This window comes from Rattus rattus, chromosome 1 (assembly GCF_011064425.1).
Source record: "Rattus rattus isolate New Zealand chromosome 1, Rrattus_CSIRO_v1, whole genome shotgun sequence".
NCBI lineage: Eukaryota > Metazoa > Chordata > Mammalia > Rodentia > Muridae > Rattus > Rattus rattus.
In genome coordinates this window covers 214820150-214839659 of record NC_046154.1, presented here as the reverse complement: position 1 = coordinate 214839659, position 19510 = coordinate 214820150, and the positions used below count along the sequence as shown (strand labels likewise).

General features: G+C 39.1%; 1 protein-coding gene and 2 pseudogenes across 1 annotated transcript; 1 reads left to right on the top strand and 2 right to left on the bottom strand.

Moving 5' to 3' along the window:
* Positions 1-1638: 1638 nt before the first annotated feature.
* On the top strand, positions 1639-8785 carry LOC116885877 (annotated as a pseudogene).
* Positions 8786-9286: 501 nt separating this feature from the next.
* LOC116885784 lies at positions 9287-10253 on the bottom strand (annotated as a pseudogene).
* Positions 10254-12093: 1840 nt separating this feature from the next.
* LOC116885698 (zinc finger and SCAN domain containing protein 4C-like) lies at positions 12094-16582 on the bottom strand. The gene is made up of 3 exons (XM_032887037.1): positions 16187-16582; positions 13118-13271; positions 12094-13034 (listed from the first exon to the last, which is right to left on the bottom strand). Exons 1-3 carry the CDS (start codon positions 16580-16582, stop codon positions 12094-12096), a joined length of 1491 nt encoding a protein of 496 aa, XP_032742928.1.
* Between the last annotated feature and the right edge of the window lie 2928 nt (positions 16583-19510).

The window sequence follows — 19510 nt, the reverse complement described above, 5'->3', positions numbered from 1 at the left end:
AATAGTATCCACAATGAGTTATTAAATATTCAGAATATTTAAAGTATATTTTATTTTAACGTTTATCTTGCTTTAAATGATGTGTGTGTTTGGCCATTGCATGTAAGTGTGAGTGCCAGCAGAGACCAGAAGTTTGCAATCTGCTACAGCAGAATATGAAGATGGTCTCATGAACAACCCATTGGAACCAGGAACTGACCACAGATCCAAAGTAATAGCAGTATGCACGCTTAACAAATGACTCACCTCTCTACCATAAAAAGAATATTTAAAAATTAATTTAAAGAAAACACAAATATAAAATAAATGAGAAATGGGTTCATGACTAGCGTAATTTTTATAAACTATTCAGAAATGTCCAAAATATGTGCAAAATGAGTCTCAATGCCACCAGTCATTATGGGAATACAGTGATGAGATGCAAATCAGAATAGCAAAGAGAGATCTTTTCATACATATTTTAAAAAATACATGTTAAATAAATAAAAGCAGGAGTTTAAGGGTCTGAAAATATGGAGAAATAACTATCCTAATTCAAACTTTATGGAAAAAAAGTCATAGAAACTATACAATTTACTACTGTTTTTGATTTAACAAAATTGAAAAATAATTGCCAAATTCCAATGTAGTATTATGGCATTTCCCACACACTGAGTCATCAGATCTTGCTTTTAATAATGGTAAATGCTGGGCAATGATCTGGGGACAAGAGGATACCAAAACACACATGGAATAATCTGTATTGAGTAAGAATAAACAAGATGTCTGGTTTTGCCTGGCATTGCTCTGCTGAGTCTCAGCAGTTCTCAGGAAGAATTTGCAAAAATGAAATCATTCCTTTCTTGACTGTTTGGAGTGATTAGATTCTCAGACTTTTGATTCTGAATAGATTTGAGTAAAATGGGTATACAACTGAACACTAACTGGATGTGTTTGTAATTCTACACCTTGCTCCAAAATTAATGTTAAATTATTCAAAAGCTGAAAGGCTAAAACTCTCAGAGCAAAATGCTAATAAAACAAGATGTAGATGAGGCAACAATATGAGTAGCACAGGAAAGGTACTAAGAATTAATGAATAGAACTGTATTAGGGCACTCGAGCTACAGGTCCCCTGTGATCCAGACACCACCCGGATATGAAGGGATCCTGTCAACATCTCCCTGCACCCAAATCCCATGGGAGGGAGAGCTAGACCTTCAGAGGGGCAGACATGCCTGGGAAGCAAGAGGAGACTACACTCTGCCCACATATCTGACTCTAGAGGAAAACACCTAGTGCCATCTGGGCCCACTTTGCACAGGGTCCCAAGCGAAGGCAGAACAGGCCCTTCTGGTTGCGATCCTCACAGAGTTCAAAAGCAGCCCCCGACGAGCAACTTCAGCCACAGGACAACAGGTAAGACCAACTTTTCTGCTCCAAATGACCTGCCGGGTGGACTCAGGACACACGCCCACAGGAACACCTGAAGACCAGTAGACAGGAAAGACTACAAGCCTGAAAGCAGAACACTGTGTTCCCATAACTGGCTGAAAGAGAACAGGAAAACAGGTCTACAGCACTCCTGATACACAGGCTTATATGATAGTCTAACCACTGTGAGAAATAGCAGAACAAGGTAACACCAGAGACAACGTGATGGCAAGAGGCAAGTCCACGAACCCAACCAACAGAAACCAAGACTACATGCCATCATCGGAGCCCAATTCTCCCACCAAAGCAAACACTGAATATCCAAACACAGCAGAAGAGCAAGATCTAGATTTAAAATAACATTTGATCATGATGATGGAGGACTTCAAGAAAGACATAAAGAACTCCCTTAGAGAAATGCAGGAAAACACAAATAAACAAGCAGAAGCCTATATAGAGAAAGAAAATGCAAAAATCCCTGAAAGAATTATAGGAAAACAAAATCAAACAGGTGAAGGAATTAAAAATGGAGATAGAAGCAATAAAGAAAGCACAAAGGGAAACAACCCTGGATATAGAAAAACCAAGGAAGAAACAAGGAGCCACAAATACAAGCATCACCAACAGAATGCAAGACATAGAAGAGAGAATCTCAGGAGCAGAAGATTCAATAGAAATCATCGACATAACTGTCAAAGATAATGTAAAACAGAAAAACCTACTGGCCCAAAACATAAAGGAAGTCCAGGCCACAATGAGAAGATCAAACCTAAGGATAATAGGTATAGAAGAGAGTAAAGACTCCCAACTCAAAGGACCAGTAAATATCTTCAACAAAATCATAGAAGAAAACTTCATTAACCTAAAGAAAGAGATGCCCATAAATATACAAGAAGCCTACAGAACTCCAAATAGATTGGACCAGAAAAGAAACTCCTCCTGTCACATAATAGTCAAAACACCAAATTCACAAAATAAAGAAAGAATATTAGGAACAGTAAATGAAAAAGGTCAAATAACAAATAAAGGTAGACGTCTCAGAATTACACCAGACTTCTCACCAGAGACTATGAAAGCCAGAAGATCCTGGACAGATGTCATACGTACCCTAAGAGAACACAAATGCCAGCCCTTGGTCACTGTATCCAGCAAAACTCTCAATTAACATAGATGGAGAAACCAAGATATTCCATGACAAAACCAAATTTACACAATATCTTTATACAAATCCAGCCCTACAAAGGATAATAAAGGGTAAAGCCCAAAATAAGGAGGCAAGATACACCCTAGAAAAAGCAAGAAACTAATCGTTTTGCAACAAAATGAAGAGAAGGAAAGCACACAAACATAATCTCACATCCAAACATGAATATAACTGGAAGCAACAATCACTATTACTTAATATCTCTCAATATCAATGGACTCAATTCCCCAATAAAAAGGACACAGATTAACAAACTGGATATGCAATGAGGACCCACCATTTTGCTGCCCACAGGAAACATGCCTCAGAGACAAAGACAGACACTACCTCAGAGTAAAAGGCTGGAAAACAACTTTACAAGCAAGTGGTCTGAAGAAACAAGCTGGAGTAGCCATTCTAATATCAAATAAAATCAATTTTCAATCAAAAGTCACCAAAAAAGATAAGGAAGGACACTTCATATTCACCAAAGGAAAAATCCACAAAGTTGAACCCTCAACCTTAAATATCTATGCTCCAAATAAAAGGGCACTTACATACATAAAAGAACCCTTACTAAAGCTCAAAACACACATTACACCTCACACAATAATAGTAGGAGATTTCAACACCCCACTCTCATCAATGGACAGATCATGGAAACAGAAATTAAACAGAGACATAGACAGACTAAGAGAAGTCATGAGCCAAATGGACTTAACAGATATTTATAGAACATTGTATCCTAAAACAAAAGGATATAACTTCTTCTCACCACCTCATGGTACTAATGTCCTCTTGGCAGTAGCAGTGGCAAGAGGCTGGATGAGGGGTCTGGGAACACTACGCCCTCCCTGCCCCGGAGTTAGGAGCTGCCTCGATGTGCTCTGCCTGAAGTGTGATGGTCCTTCTTGCCTCCCAAGACTCTTCCAGTGGCATGTGTGTTCCCAGGCATCATCCCTTGAGTCTGTTTGACAGGAGGGAAGAACTGACAGAACAAGCTGGCCCAGCTCACAGAGAAATGTTCAGCTGCAGAAGTTGTTCTTCACCCCAGGTTTTCTGCGTGTGCACACTGAGTTGGTCCTGGCCCTGGGGCTGGAGCAAACGCGGTATCGGTCCAAGTTGATGCTGTTGAGCACCCACGCGCTCACACGGCTGCTGCTCTTCTTTCTTGGCTAGTGCTAGGCTGATGATTGTGCCAGTGCAGGCAAGAAACAAAGGAGCCTAACCCGCGAACGCAAGCGGGAGAAAGGAGCCAGACTTGCTCTAGCCCGAGAACTCGGGCACACTGAAGAGTATCAGAAGCCAGGAGCAAACAAAAAAACAGGAAGAGGTTGTCTAAAAAGCCCAAACTAAATAGATTGAGTGTTGAAGTACCAGGGGATGAAGTTGTTAGAACTCCCTGAACTAAAGCAGCAAAGCAGCCACCAGAGACAGACAAGGAAAACAAAAAGTCAAAGAAAAATAAGAAATCCAAGTCAGATGCAGTTCATGCCATGAAAGGAAGTTGATGAAGGAGCCTGGGAAACTAAAATCAGTTAACAGAAAGGGGACAACCCCCTAAACGTGGTAAGATACTGACTGACTTTGGTTCATTGGTTCATTGGTTCATTGGAAAATACCATCACAGTCACCACCAAGTAACCTGCAACTGCATCATTTCCTATTGGTTCCAAGAAGAATAAAGGTGATTCTCCTCTAAATGTTCAAATTAGCAACTTTAAGTCTGGAAAAGGAGATTCTAAAATTCAGGATTCTTCAGGGTGGAATGAAAATCTTACTGTTTATGGAGTCTGTAAAACTCATCTCACTGCCGGGAGCCTCACTGCTAGGAGCCTCCCAGCCAGGAGAGGGCAATAGTGGAGGTGCAGTTGGACTCTGGTGATGGCTTTAAAGTCTGAGGGTCTTCAGACATTCTAGCTCTCTGACTGTACTGAAATGCTGATGATAACTTCTCAAAAGTCTTAAAAACTTTCTTGCTCTTTCTGAGGGTAAAGGGCTGCTGGCTTAGGTGATTAACACCCAGAACTCAGCTGGAACTACTCAAACTCCAACTTTCCTCTGTTAATCAGTCAGAAATAGCAGAAGAAAAAGGGACACTTTGAAAAGTGATTATAGAATTTATTACTAAATTGTATTAAGTTTCCGATGAAAGCTAAGGGGGAAAGCAGAAAGATCCTAAGCAGGGAAAGGGAAAAATTCTTCTAGGTGTGGAAAGGGAAAATTTTCTACTGTAAGCTGGGAAAGGCAAAAAATTCTCCTAAGGGGAAAATTTTCTTTTCTCTTCTCTTTGTCCTCAGTACCTATACATCTTTCAAAATACATGAATATATGTTACAAAGTTCATCATAAGTTCACACAAAAAAATCAAATCATAAATCGAAACATAAGTTTATAACAGAGAATGCTTACAATGCATAACAATTACCTGGCTAAACATCCATCACCTGTCTCAGCTCCATAGGTTCACTGAGGTTTAAAACCATAACAAAGTTACTAGTGAAGTTCTGTATAGATAAACTCAGTAAATACTTTATCTTCTGTCCTAGCACCTATAATAAATTGTTAGTTCCCTTTTTATGACCTTAATTGGTTTACAACTTCTTGGAATGTGCTCTGTGTAGGAGAAATTCTGGTTATCTAAGAGCAATTAACTGGTGACACGTGGAAGACTGGCAGAGTTCTCATTGCAGTTTTGACTATCAGGAAAAAGCCCATTAGTAGTCACACTTTAAAAGAGTTTAATAATCACTGATATAACTTTAGGAACTCTTATAGGATCACCATTAAGACTTAAAAAATCATCTAGTTGTGTGTATAGCATCACTGCAAGACAGTACATCTTCATAGCTCTGCAGAGATGTGCTGCAAAGGGATGGGTATTACTTAGTGATTGTTATATATGTTTAATAATAACAGGAAAGCACATTAATAGCAGAAACCTTTCCTAAAATGAATTCCGTTACAGCCTTGCTTAATAAGGTCAAACTTGTGGCAGATTATATAATAATCTGAAGCAGGTCATCTCAGGAAGATCACCTGCTACTTATAAGCTTGTCCCATTATGGTTCCTGACATCTCACCATTGAGTGCAGGTGAGGGGAAATGGAACTCTGTCCCACCTGCTTCTGCAGACAAGAGGAAAACCTGCTATCTGCTTGGACTCAAGACACCACTGACAGTAATGCAAATGATAAAAACTGGGGAAGGAATTGGAGTGATTGCTTAGTATTTTCTGCCATTTGGGTCTACTGTTGAGCCAGTTTCTAAAACTATAACCCTATATCAATGGCAAATGAACTAAGTTAAATGGCTTGTTTTCTACTGATCCCAGATCAGACTGGAATGTACCAGCAGAGGAGTAGGGGAACTGGGTAGATGAAGAAAGAACGTTACTTCTGACGCCCCAGGAACTGATTTCTAATGCTCAAAAGTAATCAGATGATGATAAAGGAAAAGGAGAGAGAATGCCAACTGGACAATCTTAAATGAAAATAAGAAAAAACAGAAAAAATGAAAAAGAAGCAAGGTGAAGACAACTATTTCATACAGGATACAGAAGAACTAGAAAAGGACATTCGAGAAGAGATTCTAGTGACTATTTGCAAAGCAATTCCAAACTGGGAAAACGTTTGTTCCCAGAAGACCATGAGTACTATTGATCCAGCTGAAGTAGAGGTCAAAAATGAACAGTGTATCCAGACTCTCCTGCTCACTATTTCTGCTGAGCTCTTCTCAACTGCCACAGATATTACAAGGTTCACAGACAAACACAAGTAAAATACAAAGCAAAACAGTGTGCCTCCCTCTCTGTCACAGACCAGGTCTGAAACTAACTGTGAATGTCCAAAACAAATAAAAAAGAAGAAAAAAGCCAAATGGGAAATGTGATATTTTTGTTTTGAATTGGATATGTGTTTACAAACACTGTCTTGAAGATTATGTTCTCTATGCAATAAATTTGTAAACATGTACTGAAATGTATATAAATTTAAACCAGGTTTTAAAACAAAAAAAAATGAACACAAACATCATAAAATGGAATCAAAGGAAAGTTAGTTTATGAAATTAAGTTGCCAACATAATATATCCTATAGTGCTGGAAGACACTTGGGAGTCTTTTCAATTGAATGAGAATGATCTTAATTTAAGAATATTATCCTGGTTTTACAACAGTTTTCTGTTTACAAGTGATTGTGCCTTTTCTCATCTGCAGTTGAGGAATAATGGATTCTGATTAGAGAGAAGGCTTCCTAGAAACCAGTAGGCAAGTCCTTGGGTCTTATGCATGACCTTAGACGATTTCAAACTGTTGTAGACTTAAGTGCTTTGATCAAATGCATAATCTTCCATATCTTACGTATTTGCTGTAGTGATTTGTATTATAGAATCAGAAGTGCAAATAGAAGTCATTTATCATTTGTTTAACTAAACTGCCTTGGTTTAGTTTACAGTTCTTTAAAAGTTAAAGCATTGAAAAATGCAATTGACTTACCCTTGTATCACTTACAAGTTATTTTTGATAGTCTTACATTACTTGAAATATTTAAAGTAAGAGTTTATTTTAAATGAAGAAAGGTAAACTATATTATTCATTTGATACATACAAGGCTGAGACTAGTAAATTAATGCTCTTGTTCATGATTTGAAGACTTTTCAGGCAAAATCCAAATTAATTTTTCCCTTTCCCTACCAAATTCCCAGTGTCTACTCGTAGTTGCTAGTACATGTTTTACCTTTACTATGAAGTAATTCACAGTTTTTGAGCATGTGAGAAAGAGTGGAAAAGTAGTCAGACAGCTTTGACATTGTCTTGAGACCTCCAGTTACCAGGAATACATTTTTTAACTGCCTTAACCTGTACTGCAATGGATATGTACCAATTTCTTGAATGCGATTCATGATTTTACAAAAAATTTCATGTAGCTTGAAATTGTGTGTGATCTGTCACCATTTTTAGGCACTGTGTGATCCCTAGGAAACCTGTAGGCCTCTCTGTAACTGCAAATACTGCATGCATGGCCATGTACACTGTAAATAGCAGCTTGTTTCCTGGCGGCACCAGGAATGATACTGTTTAAAAGCTATGACCAAGGGTCATAAACACTGTCACTTATATTGGTCTATAGCCTGAGCTATTGTCCTCATCGATCAGTATTAGGGTATGCATTCAATAAACCATCCCTGTTGGACTAAGACTGGTGTTTGTATTGTTTGTGGGTAACTCTTGGTATCCTAGTAATCTTAAAAACTATGTGAGCATGAGCCTGACTTTGGTCTATGGCTTTACCTCCCCAGTGCTGGGGATCCAGGACTGTTCTACTTCTTCAAGCACTCTTTTTATTATTTTTGTTTGTTTGTCTGTTTTGTTATGTCCTTTAGATGTAGTCTCTCTATATATAGCCCTAGTTTTATTGAGTTTGCTAAGTAGACTGGACTGGCTTCATAGTCACAGAGATTTGTCTGCTTCTCCATCCTGAGTGCTGAAATTAAAGTTTGAGACATGTTGCTATGTTTGCTAATTGTTGATTTTTTTTAAATGTGTGAGATTATTTCAAGTGGATAGAAAAATTGCAGAAAAGTGAATAAGAACTTTTCTCATTCAATTTTACTCAGACTAGATGGGACTCTGTTCTGGCTCTGTGAACATTCTGAAGGCAGAATGCTTGCCTTTCAAGAACTCATACCTAGCATGGTTTATACTATATGCCACAAAAAGAGCTTATAATATAATTTCCTCCCCAAAATAGTATTACACCATATAAGCCCAGATGAATTGTCAAATTCAGACTATGATACCCTTGTAGCAACATTATCTCATCTCTTAGCACCTCTCACATTTTCCCAATAATCACAATGCTACCTTTTGTGGCAAAAAGTAAGAAAGCATTCTGGTGAAATTATAAGCCAGGATTAAATGTAGCATTTAGCAACCTTCCTTTAGAGTGTGTTTACATCTGTTACCATTTTCTGTTCTCTAGATTTTTGCCTCATCTCAGAAATTCCTATTTTATTCTGATTCACATAATAGAAAAGGTAATATTTGCCATTCTTAGGCTAATTTTCTTAAGGCAACCTCCATTTCCATAATTTTTAGGACATTTTCAGACCAATGGTGACATTTGGAGGACTGTAATGTCTACATATGAGAACAACAGCTTGGAGCTGGAGAGCTGGCTCAGTGGTTAAAAGCATGTAGTCATTTTCTAGAAGATCCAGGGTTTATTTTCAGCACTCAATAATTGCTCAAAACTTTGAGTAACTTCACTCCTAAAGGGTCCAACGCCCTCTTCTGATGTTTTCAAGTATTTTATGCCTGTGGTATAGACATACATGCAGGAAAAAATGCCCATACATATAAAATAAAAATGAACAAATTTTCCTGAGACATAATGTCTTCCCTATGTTATCATCATTTACATACTGTTGACTGATATGTAGAGATTATTATACTGTGATAAATCTATTTCTGTAGATAAATTTATTTTAAAAATTATGCACTATTGGATTTTAAAGTCTGTAAGGAAAATACTCAGATCAAATGACTAGTGAGTTCTCCACGTTGAAAAAGTTAGTTTCTGGAGGCTTGCTGTTTTCATACTATTGTCTTAGTATCCTACAACAGATAAAAAGATTATGCATACTTAGAAGTAAAGAGACAACTAGGGTTCGTGTCATACATGAAGGTTGCTATCTTTTACCATAACAGGGTAAACACATGCTGGAACTCAACTTCCTATTGTTAATGAGACCAAAGGGGCAAAATGTGGGAAAAATATATTTCTAGAAACAGAAATACACTTAACTCTCCATAGCTTTGGATATGTGGAGTAGGTTGTAAAGATAACCACAGTAGAAGAGAATTAGTAAGAGATGACAAATGTGTGCACAGCTGGATGAGGATTGTTTGGGCAGCTCTGTCCTCAGATGAGACTTTCAGAAAGTTCTGAGTACTGTGGCTATACTTTACTTGTCTCATGTCTGTAGAGGATATGTACCATGGAGATACTTGAGCAGGACATGAGTCCCAGACACAGTCCTTAAGAGAGGCACAGTAGGGTTGGGGATTTAGCTCAGTGTAGAGCGCTTGGCTATCAAGCGCAAGGCCCTGTCGGTCCAGCTCCGAAAAAAAAAACCAAAAAAAAAAGAGAGAGAGAGAGAGAGAGAGAGAGAGAGAGAGAGAGAGAGAGAGAGAGAGGCACAGTAAGGAAATATGAGATGCAGTTGCCCCATTGCCAGAAGCAAGCAATGAGCAGGATCAATGAACTCATCCTGTTAAGTCACATTTTTATAGTACTTGGGGCCTGACATTCTTGCTGGAGTCAAGATGTTTAGAAGCCAGTGTACAAGCTAAAGAGTGACCAATGTACTTGGTGGCTCTGGGCTTCATCTTCATCTACCTGGAGTTGCTGGGGCTGATTGTGATGGCCTGGTAGCTAGTCAGTAGACACACGGCATACACAGACATCCCCGTGTTATTCAGTACCAATTTATATCCAGTATCATCCAGGAAATCCTTAAATCCAAAATCTAGCCTTGTCTGTGGAATACCTTTTGAGATGATAGTCGAGTAGTTGGCAAAAGTCATTTGCTCTATAATCACATCTTTGGGCATTAAATGCTTCCCAGTTAATAGGAAAAAGGCATACAAAAGCATTAATTGTGAAGCATTCCCATTGAAATCTGGGGGAAGTGGAAAATTCCACTGCCATGTTTGTAGTAGCCATTTATATTCCCATTTAAAAAATAAATTTAATAGGATCAACAAACCATAGAAATGCATTGAGAGTGCATTATTTCATGAAGTTAGTTTAAATAAAATAGCCACTACATCACTGTATTTATATAGCTCTTTCACTGAAGAAATGTCTAAAATTTTGTTCTTTATAGAAGTAGATGTCCTCTATTATTTAAATGCAAAGTAAAAGATATGTCTCTTAAAGATTAATATTTTCACTAGATGCAGTGGCATAAGCCTCAATCCTAGCACCCAAGGGGCAGAGGCAGAGACAAATAGACCAATGAATCAAGAGGTTAACCTGGACTACCAACTCACTTATAGGAAACACAGGCTACATTCAGAGAAACCCTGTCTTTAAAAAAAAGAATGAAAGAAAGAAAGAAAGAGAGAGAGAGAGAGAGAGAGAGAGAGAGAGAGAAAGAAAGGAGGGAGGGAGGGAGGGAGGGAGGAAGGAAGGAAGGAAGGAAGGAAGGAAGGAAGAAAGAAAGAAAGAAAGAAAGAAAGAAAGAAAGAAAGAGAAAGAAAGAAGAGAAAAGAAAAGAAAGGAAAGGAAAATTTGTTTTCATTAGTTTTAACTAAATACTAATGATTTTTTTTCAAGGAGAGACTTTTAGAATATGCCATCATTTCATGAATTAATGTGACCGAAATTCAAACTCCATCAAAAGAAACAATAAAATATATTGGACAATCATATTTATATTGAGTAGTTAAACATTCACATTTTATAAAGATTAATTGTAGCTAAGACTTATTTTGTTTTTAATTATGTTTGCTGCGAGAGGTTGAATGTAAGTATGAGGGTCCACAGAGGCCATAGGCATGAGATCTTCTACAGTTCAATTTATAAATGTTTGTGAGGCACTGGCCAGAGCTAGGTGCTGAACTCAGGTCCAACATAAAAGCATTATGTACCTCTCACATGACTCCACCATAAAGAAAATATTTAAAACTAATTTTGGGAAAAAATGTAACATATAAAACAAATGAGGAACGGGTTCACACTTGGATAAATTTCCTACAAACATCTCAGAAATGTCCAAAGTTTATGCGAAATGAAATACATCATCCTCCAAAATTAAGGAAATACAATGAGGGATGCAAATCAAAGTGGCAACGTGAGGTCATATTCTGTGTAGATCAGGTAACAGTCAAAACAAATTAACTGAAATAAAAGCAGGCGATCTGATGGACCCACAGACACAAAACGGCTCCTTCAAACAGGAAACACAAATATATACACTCAAGCACACACACATAAAATAAAAATTCTTGAAAGGCAGATCCAGTGGCAGAGACATTTGTCAGAGCTCAGATTCCTAAGAACTGTGGAGAATGAAGACAAGAGGATGGTATGTTCTTCAAATTAACCTTTCCCGGAGAACAAATTGTTAAACAAGAAAGTCTGTAACAAATAAGGTGGAAGGTAAGACACCATAGCCCCACACACTGGCACCCTCTAACATGCTGGATACACAAACACACAAGAAACATAAAACAAGAGAAACAGAACCATCAACATTTATTTACTACTGGGAAATCCGATAACAGCCAGTATTTAGGTACTTGGAAAACTTTAGTAAACAGACAAAAACTTCATTTTTAACTTCACATGCCAATGGCATGGGACAACACATGGAAGGAACAATCTGAATGTTAAATGAATCATCCTCACTGGCTAAATCTCAGCTACATGCTACTTCATGTGCAGATGAGACACGAGGCTGAATGAAGCCCTACTTCTAAGGTCCACAGTTCATTCTGATTTGTGGAACTTCCTCAGGTGACGGTGGTATGTGGATGACTGGCGGAAGCTACTATTGCACAGAGAGCAAGAGTAAGGCTTCTCTCCTGTGTGAATTCTCTCATGAGCCTGCAGATTGGTCTTGTATCTGAAGGCCCTTCCACATGAACTGCATGTGAAAGGCTTCTCTGCCTTGTGTATGACCTCATGAACCTGAAGTTCTGACTCCTCATAAAAGCCTACCTGGCATTCCTTACAGAAAAATGGTCTCTCCTTTCTGTGTGTTTTCTGGTGGATGGAGAGGTTGCAGGGATATTTGAAGGTTCTGGAACATTCCTCACATTTATATGGTTTGGGGTCTTTCTGGAGTCTCTCCTGGTAACCCTCAAAGGTGGAATTTACCTCATAATTCTGGAAAAGAGGGACAGGCTTAGGGGTAGGCTGCTCTGCCCTGGAAAGAAACCCTGGTACCTTCATAGGGACTACTTCAGAAGAAGCTGCCCATAGGGACTCTTGCAGGGACCTGGAGGTACCGCACATTGCAATTCTTAAATCCTGTGGCACTCCATAAGAAACACCTTCTATATCAGGCTCAGAATACTGCTCTCCCTGGATAATGAAAATGGAATCTTCCTCATTTGTGAGATTAATAACACCACCATCCCCAGTGTCCTCAGACTGTTCTGTCAGTGAGAGAAAAACTGGTTGTGCCTCCATAAGGACATCTTCAGAAGAAGGTGCTCTCAGGGACATTTCCTGGAACCTCGAAGTACCTTGACTTGTTCTTCTGACAACCTGTGGGATTTCATATAAAACATCCCCCTCTTCAGGCTCTTGATACTGCACTCTCTGGAGAGTGAGGAGGGAATCCCTCATGGTTCCTATACTATTAACACTGCCATTTCCAACACCAGCATTCCAGGGAGTTTGGCAGTTTTCTGTATTTTCATGTCCTGTGAAAATAAGACAGCCAGTGAAATTGTGCACAAGTAGTGATCCACACAACATCCCTCTTCTGTCCAGCCTCCTGACTCACCTGTTGCCATATCTTTGGAGATCGCCAAGAGTGCCCTTACATTCTCTTCTGTTGGAGTTGCTGCTGCTTTCTGTTGCTCCAAATGTGTGATGACTTCTTTTAAGGGCATGTTCTCAGAAAAGAGGGCTTCCTGCCCATCCATAGAAACATGGACCTGTAAACAAAACCAGATGACCACCGTAAGCCTCTACCTTAACATCTAGCCTCTGGTCAATGATGGACCAGCTTGACTCCATCTCAAGGTTAGAAACCTTATTACAAGGTCAAAATAGAATCATTCCTGGTTTTTTGTAAAACTCGAATTTGACCATGTCTTGACCCATTTTCTGAAATTTAACATTTTCTGAAGCCTATATACTCTGACCATGTCCTGACCTCCACTCTGATAAGTTTTAAAATGTTCAGCCAAATTCCTATATAAACAAAAAAGCCACCCCAAGTCTTGGATTCCCCCTAGTCTTGCAGTTTTTAAAGCTATATAACCCCACTGTCTGTGGGTTCACTCTTTTCTCAAAGCCAAATTTTGAAAAATAGCCTTGTCTGACATAAAATAGGGCTTGCTTAATTCAAGCAAAAAATGTGTGATTGCTTTTATCCTCATACATTCCGTGAACTTAACGGTAATTGTAATTTTCAGTTGTGAGTCACAGGATTTCGACATATACTCTGCAGTACACACCACTTTGGTGTCTTGGCCTCAGACAGACTATTATTACTTTCTGACCTGGAACCCCAGGGCCTTCCATTTTCATTCTCAAGTCTATCCTGACCTCCACCCTGGTAAGATACATTTTGAAAGGTTCAGTCTAATTCCTACATAAACATAAAGCACACAAATCTTGGAAACCCTCTGGTCTTTCAGTATTTTAAGCCATATAAACCCTGTCTCTTTCTTCATTTTCTCAAAGCCCACCTAATAGAGATGGCCCTGTGTGAGAGAAAATAAAACTTGTTTAATTCAACCAACAATTTGGGTGATGGCCTTTACTCTCATTTATTCAGTGGGATTAACTATATGTGATTATCATTTTCTGCCTGAATCCTCAGGATCTCTACATATTTTGTGCAGTGGATGCCCCTTTGATGTCTTAGTATCATACAGGCAAATGTTGCTTTCTATCTAGAAACCTCATGTGTGCTCCATATTCATTCTAAAGTAGCTAAGACTTTCCCATCTCCCATCTCTAGCCATTAGTCGGTCAGTGGCCCCTCCCTATCGGTCACTTCACTTTTCTGAGTGGGCTCTATTTCTAATACCTATATTTTTTGTCCCTTCCATTAACTAGCCCTAGACAACTACCTTTGTTCAAAGATGTTCTTGACAAGAAAGCTTTAATTTGAGGGAGCCATAGTTTATTTATTATTAAGTCTTTAGCAAGACTCACACCTGTCTGAAACAAGCCTACACTTAACCACTGTTGGCACAAGAAGAAGCACACTGCTTCTGACCTTAGGAACAGGACTGGATATTGTGGCAGTAGTTTACTTGGAATTCAGTTTCAGCCATGAAATTTTGAATTTAAAATAAAGTTCAGGAGCGTTCAACAAAGAATAAAACAAACTGAAATGAGAACTCATTTATAGAGTAAATGAACTCTAACAAACAGTATATGTGTGTATGTGGGGGGGGGGTTCCATACCTATAACTTCGCTAGAGAAAAGGAACTGAAATCAAACTAAAAAAATGCATATGCATAGCAAATGACCTTTTACAATGTGAGTATGGGACTTTATTTAAATGTGTATATATATTTTTATCCTTCCATTGACTATTAGCCCCAGACAAGTATTCTTGACTACAGATATTCTTAATAAGAGCACTAATTTGGGACCCTGCCTTCCCAAATTAAAATTGAAAATGTTCCACCATATGCAAATCTAGACCCTGGAAGAAGATCAGATGATTTACATTTACCTTTTTTTTCAAGGCTTGAAAATTTGCACTGAAGCACCAATATTCATCAAGGCATTACTTACAAGTGTGTCCCTCTTGTGTATGGATGTGAAAGCAGCATTTCAACCTCAGAATCCTATTTGCAGCCTCAGTTTTCCAGACAGGGTATCTTACATTTTATTAGCCAATTTGAAAGCAAAGGTAGTCACTTCAATCCCCAAATTCTGCCCTTTATGTACAGGGATTGAGAGAGCAAATCTTTTTGGGTTCAGACTCCATTTCAGAGAACCTGACCTAAGATTGTACTCAAGTTAACTAACAGGCCAGTACCTAGCACCAGTTTACAGGCTACCCCCAACAGGACGTGTTTTCTACCAGTTTCCCAGGTTACTCCCCAACAAAACCTGTGTCTAGCACTGGTTCCCATGTTATTCTCCCACAAATCTGCACATCCAGGTTACAAGCGGGCCCTGATACTTAATTTTCTAATAACCACCAATCAGGAGGAAAACAGAAGTTAAGTTTACGGTTTAGTTCCCAGCATCAGCCAATTATGTTAAAGCCACAGTGGCCTTCAATCATATGTGTACTAGGATAGATACCTCTTTCTTGCCTCTGTAAATGCTTGCCTAAAACTAAACTCAGTGCTGTATTTTCCTGCTGTATTAGGGGTTGGTAAGTTGTCCAAGCTTGAGCTTGAATAAAGAGACCCTAATATAATTGCATTGGATTAGGCCCTTGGTATTCTTTTTGGGGTTCGAACGTTTCATGGCAACAACAGCATCAGAAACTAGTGCTAAAATCCAGATGTTTAGAGGTGAGCTGAGGTCCCAGCACAGTTCTCTTGATTACAAAATGAGTATCTCCTTGACTAATCCATCCTCCAGACAGAAGGTATTTTAAAACCCTTAGATTCTTACCCAAATGTCGACCCCCCAGTCTCTCTGTCACTAGGTCTATATATCATATTTAATTTAGAATCTCCAAACATTTGATTGGCTCCTTTCTGATTTATTCATGCTAATTTATAGTATTGTAAATTCAAGCATGCAATGGTTTCGAGGGGAAAAAACAATCTCCTAATAACAAAACTACAGCAATTTCTCAGTACTTTTTTCCCATTACAAATGATTGTCTTTCTCCCCACATAGCAATCTCTTACCCCAGGTACTCACCATAGTAGGAGGCTTCAAGCACTCATCAGTCAGACCCTGCATGAATCTCCCCATGTTTCTGCCACAGGATTTCCACTTCTCTGTCAAGGCAAACTTGTCCTTGCAGTGTCCAGTGAGGTGAAACTGCTCCAAGACCAGTTGAGAAATCATCTGCTCCTTGCTCTGCTTTTCTGGCTGTAGCCAGGAGGTAAACATCTCCCAGAGTGTTTGCAGCTCCTGCTTTGCCACGGAGCCATTGTTATTTGGGGAAATGTTGAACTGAACACTTGGTAAGTGAGAGATGTTTTCTCCCCATTGCACAGCAGAAGCATGAGTTGGAATAAATTCTGCATTGTCTAATTCAAGGTCATTTGACGATGACTTGGGCATAAAGGTTTCTCTGAACTGTGAAGCCATTGTGATGAGAATCCTCAGAAAATTTCAACTGTGGCAATTTGGCATTTGTCTTTTGAGTTGAGGCCCTATTTCAACAATTGGTGAATGTGTAAAAGCTATAAAGTAAAAAGGAAAGAGACACATAAGTAAAGACACAGCGGAAATTTCTGTCACAGTTAGTTTACTAGTTACCTGCTACTTGCATCACTGCATCAGAGAAAATATCAAAAGACACCTTTTCTGCTGAATGAACCACAGCTGGAATTCTAACTCAGTCTCAGCTCAGTATCTCTAATACAATGCTTGAAGCTTCCCTGTGAGGGAACACATCCTAAGCAAGCATAGTATGTCACTGTGGTCAAAAAGGAGAGTACCACACTGGAAGGGAATATCAAGATTGGCATTTATATCCCATGACTTCTGATCCTGTGCTCTCACATATGGTTCATTCCAAAACTGTTAAATTTTCATCATTTTCAGAGTTTCGGGTCCCAGATGCTTCAGTGAGGAAGGTCAAACCCTTGGAAGTGGAATGAGACAAGGGCAAGAGGCTCTCCTGAATGTGTCTGAATCACAACAAAGACAGAGGCAGAACAGAGCTCATCTTGGTAAGCAGAGCTAGACTTGTATTTTATTTGTCAGAAATATATGATGGTTGGCAGACACGATGTAACTACTGTAGTCTGGGTGGAATTAAAATGTTTTGTGATTATTTGTTCTTTCCTTTTCTGCTTGTTTGTCTGTTCCAGTGTGTGTGTGTGTGTGTGTGTGTGTGTGTGTGTGTGTGTGTGTGTGTCTGTTTCTTGTTTTGTTTTGCAAAAGGGTGTCTTGTAGCCTAATCTTATCATTAACTCAGTAAGCAGTTGAAAATGCCTTTAAACTCCAATCTTAGTGCTTTTACCTTCCCAGTGCTGGGGTTCTTTCACAAGAATCATTTTCTTTTAGGTTTTGGTTTTGGTTTTGGTGAGAAAGTGTCCCTCTAATGCTGGCTGTCCTAGAACTCCCCCTGTAGACCAGGGTGGTCTGGAACTCAGAGATCTGCCTGCTTCTATCTCCTGTATGCTGGGATTGAAGGGGTATGCCGTTGCTACTGGCTTTTTCCAAGCATTCTAATACTTAGGTTGAATTATGGGCCATGAAACTCAAGAGCTGAGAGATTAACCTGTAATACTTCAGACTGTAGCCTTATTTCAAAGGGTGCTGAACCTCTGTACAATGTCAGAATTCTAAATACCATCAGCCCAAAGAGGAATAGCACCTCAGGGATGAAAAATTCGGAGGTCTAAAGTTCCTTAGACTACAATACTGAACAATCTGAATGTTGAAACCACAAGTTGCAGCTTTCATGAGAAGAAAACAATGTCACCTGTTTGGGTTAGAAAGGCAAATTCTGGGAATCCATTAGCGACAAGGCATACCAATGTTTGAATTCAATGTAAAAATTCATCATTGGCTGGACTGCTATTTCCTGTTGGTGAATTTCTGAATTTTAATAAGTTAAAGTAAGCTTGATCAGAAGAAGCATCCATATGAAAATAGTTGTTTCCATGAGCATAAAAAAACACATGCCTAGGGGGAAAAAATCCCACCCTCTCAGAGAAGAGGTGCAGGTAGGAGGGCCTGTGTGTGTTGTGGGGAGTGGGGAGCATTGATCAGGATGTAAGAGGAGTAAATAAATTAGTGGGGGGAAAATACCATATGCCACTGAGTGTAATTATTTTCTTCCTGCTAACTTCTTGTTTATTTAGTGATTAGAATTAATATTTACCTACCTGAAACAACACAAAACATGACACTGAAAAGATGGGAATTGAAAAAAAATCAACATTTGTTTATATAGACTTCTAATCCTTGAGGAAAAAAAGAGTCTTTCAGTCACATCTCTTATATCTCAGGCTTTCCTTGAACTCGATACCCAGTCAATGATGACCTCAAACTTCTGATACTTGAGTATCTACCTCCCAAATGCTGAGACTGCAGGTAAGAGGGGCACCAGGGATGATGTGGTATGATATGAAACCCAGGGATTATGGAATGTTAGGCAAGCTGATCTACAGCCTCTGCTCTACGATGTAAAACACCAGTGTGAATCAATCAGCTCAGGAAGGGCCATGCTCTAAGGTAAAACTGCTTATCCATCCAGCAGGGAGGTGTGCACAGGCGATTAATCCCAGCACAAATTGTCCGGGATTATGGAACTATGTCTGTATTACCGGTTTGCAAGGCAGATTTTCTATTATTTTTTTCTTGCACTTTTCTCAAATCCGTATGCTCATATTTTTGTTTGATCAATTTACCACAAAGGATATTTCACTTTTAAAGTTCTAACGTGAAAACAAACAAAAACACGACCCACAGCTTAAACGCACCGTTTTTCCAAGCTTAAAGTACTCACTTGGGAATCAACCTTTTTCTGTCTGACTAATGTTTACTGGTAAAAACATTTACGGATAAGAACACAACACGCTGAGCACGAGAGATCGGCGTAGGGGTGGAGGGCAGGAGTGCTACATTTGAGCCTTTAGAATCAGTTGCTGAAACCAACACAACACTCAGTGCAGGCCCAGAGGGATTCCGAGAATTCCTACTTCTCTTACACAATTAGCAATGAACATTAAGCCAGAGAAAAGACTCAGCAAAGGATTATAAACTACCATGCTCATACCCAGCATTGACGGTAGGCAGAGTGCAGGCTGCATCTGGCACTTACCACACAATGCCTCATTTCTATGAACTTTAACCAAATACTGTGGTGAAAACTGAAGAAAGCTGTTAGCACATGCCCTGGTACGCACAAGCAAAATCCTAGAACCCCAAGACCAAGGAAGTTCATATAAAAAACCCCACAGGGATGGTGGCTGTTCATCCCAGAGCAACATGATAAATTCATTTTTACTTAACTCTGTATGTCTGTTGTCCACTCCTGAACTTAGGGTAGGTTCTGGGGAA

Excerpts from the sequence above, each read along its gene's own strand:
- LOC116885698 (XM_032887037.1), bottom strand. The coding sequence starts at position 16,582 with ATGGCTTCACAGTTCAGAGAAACCTTTATGCCCAAGTCATCGTCAAAT. Across the intron at positions 13,272-16,186 it reads GCTTGAAGCCTCCTACTATG|GTCCATGTTTCTATGGATGG; the intron begins GTGAGTACCTGG and ends TTTTGTTTACAG. Across the intron at positions 13,035-13,117 it reads CTCCAAAGATATGGCAACAG|GACATGAAAATACAGAAAAC; the intron begins GTGAGTCAGGAG and ends TTATTTTCACAG.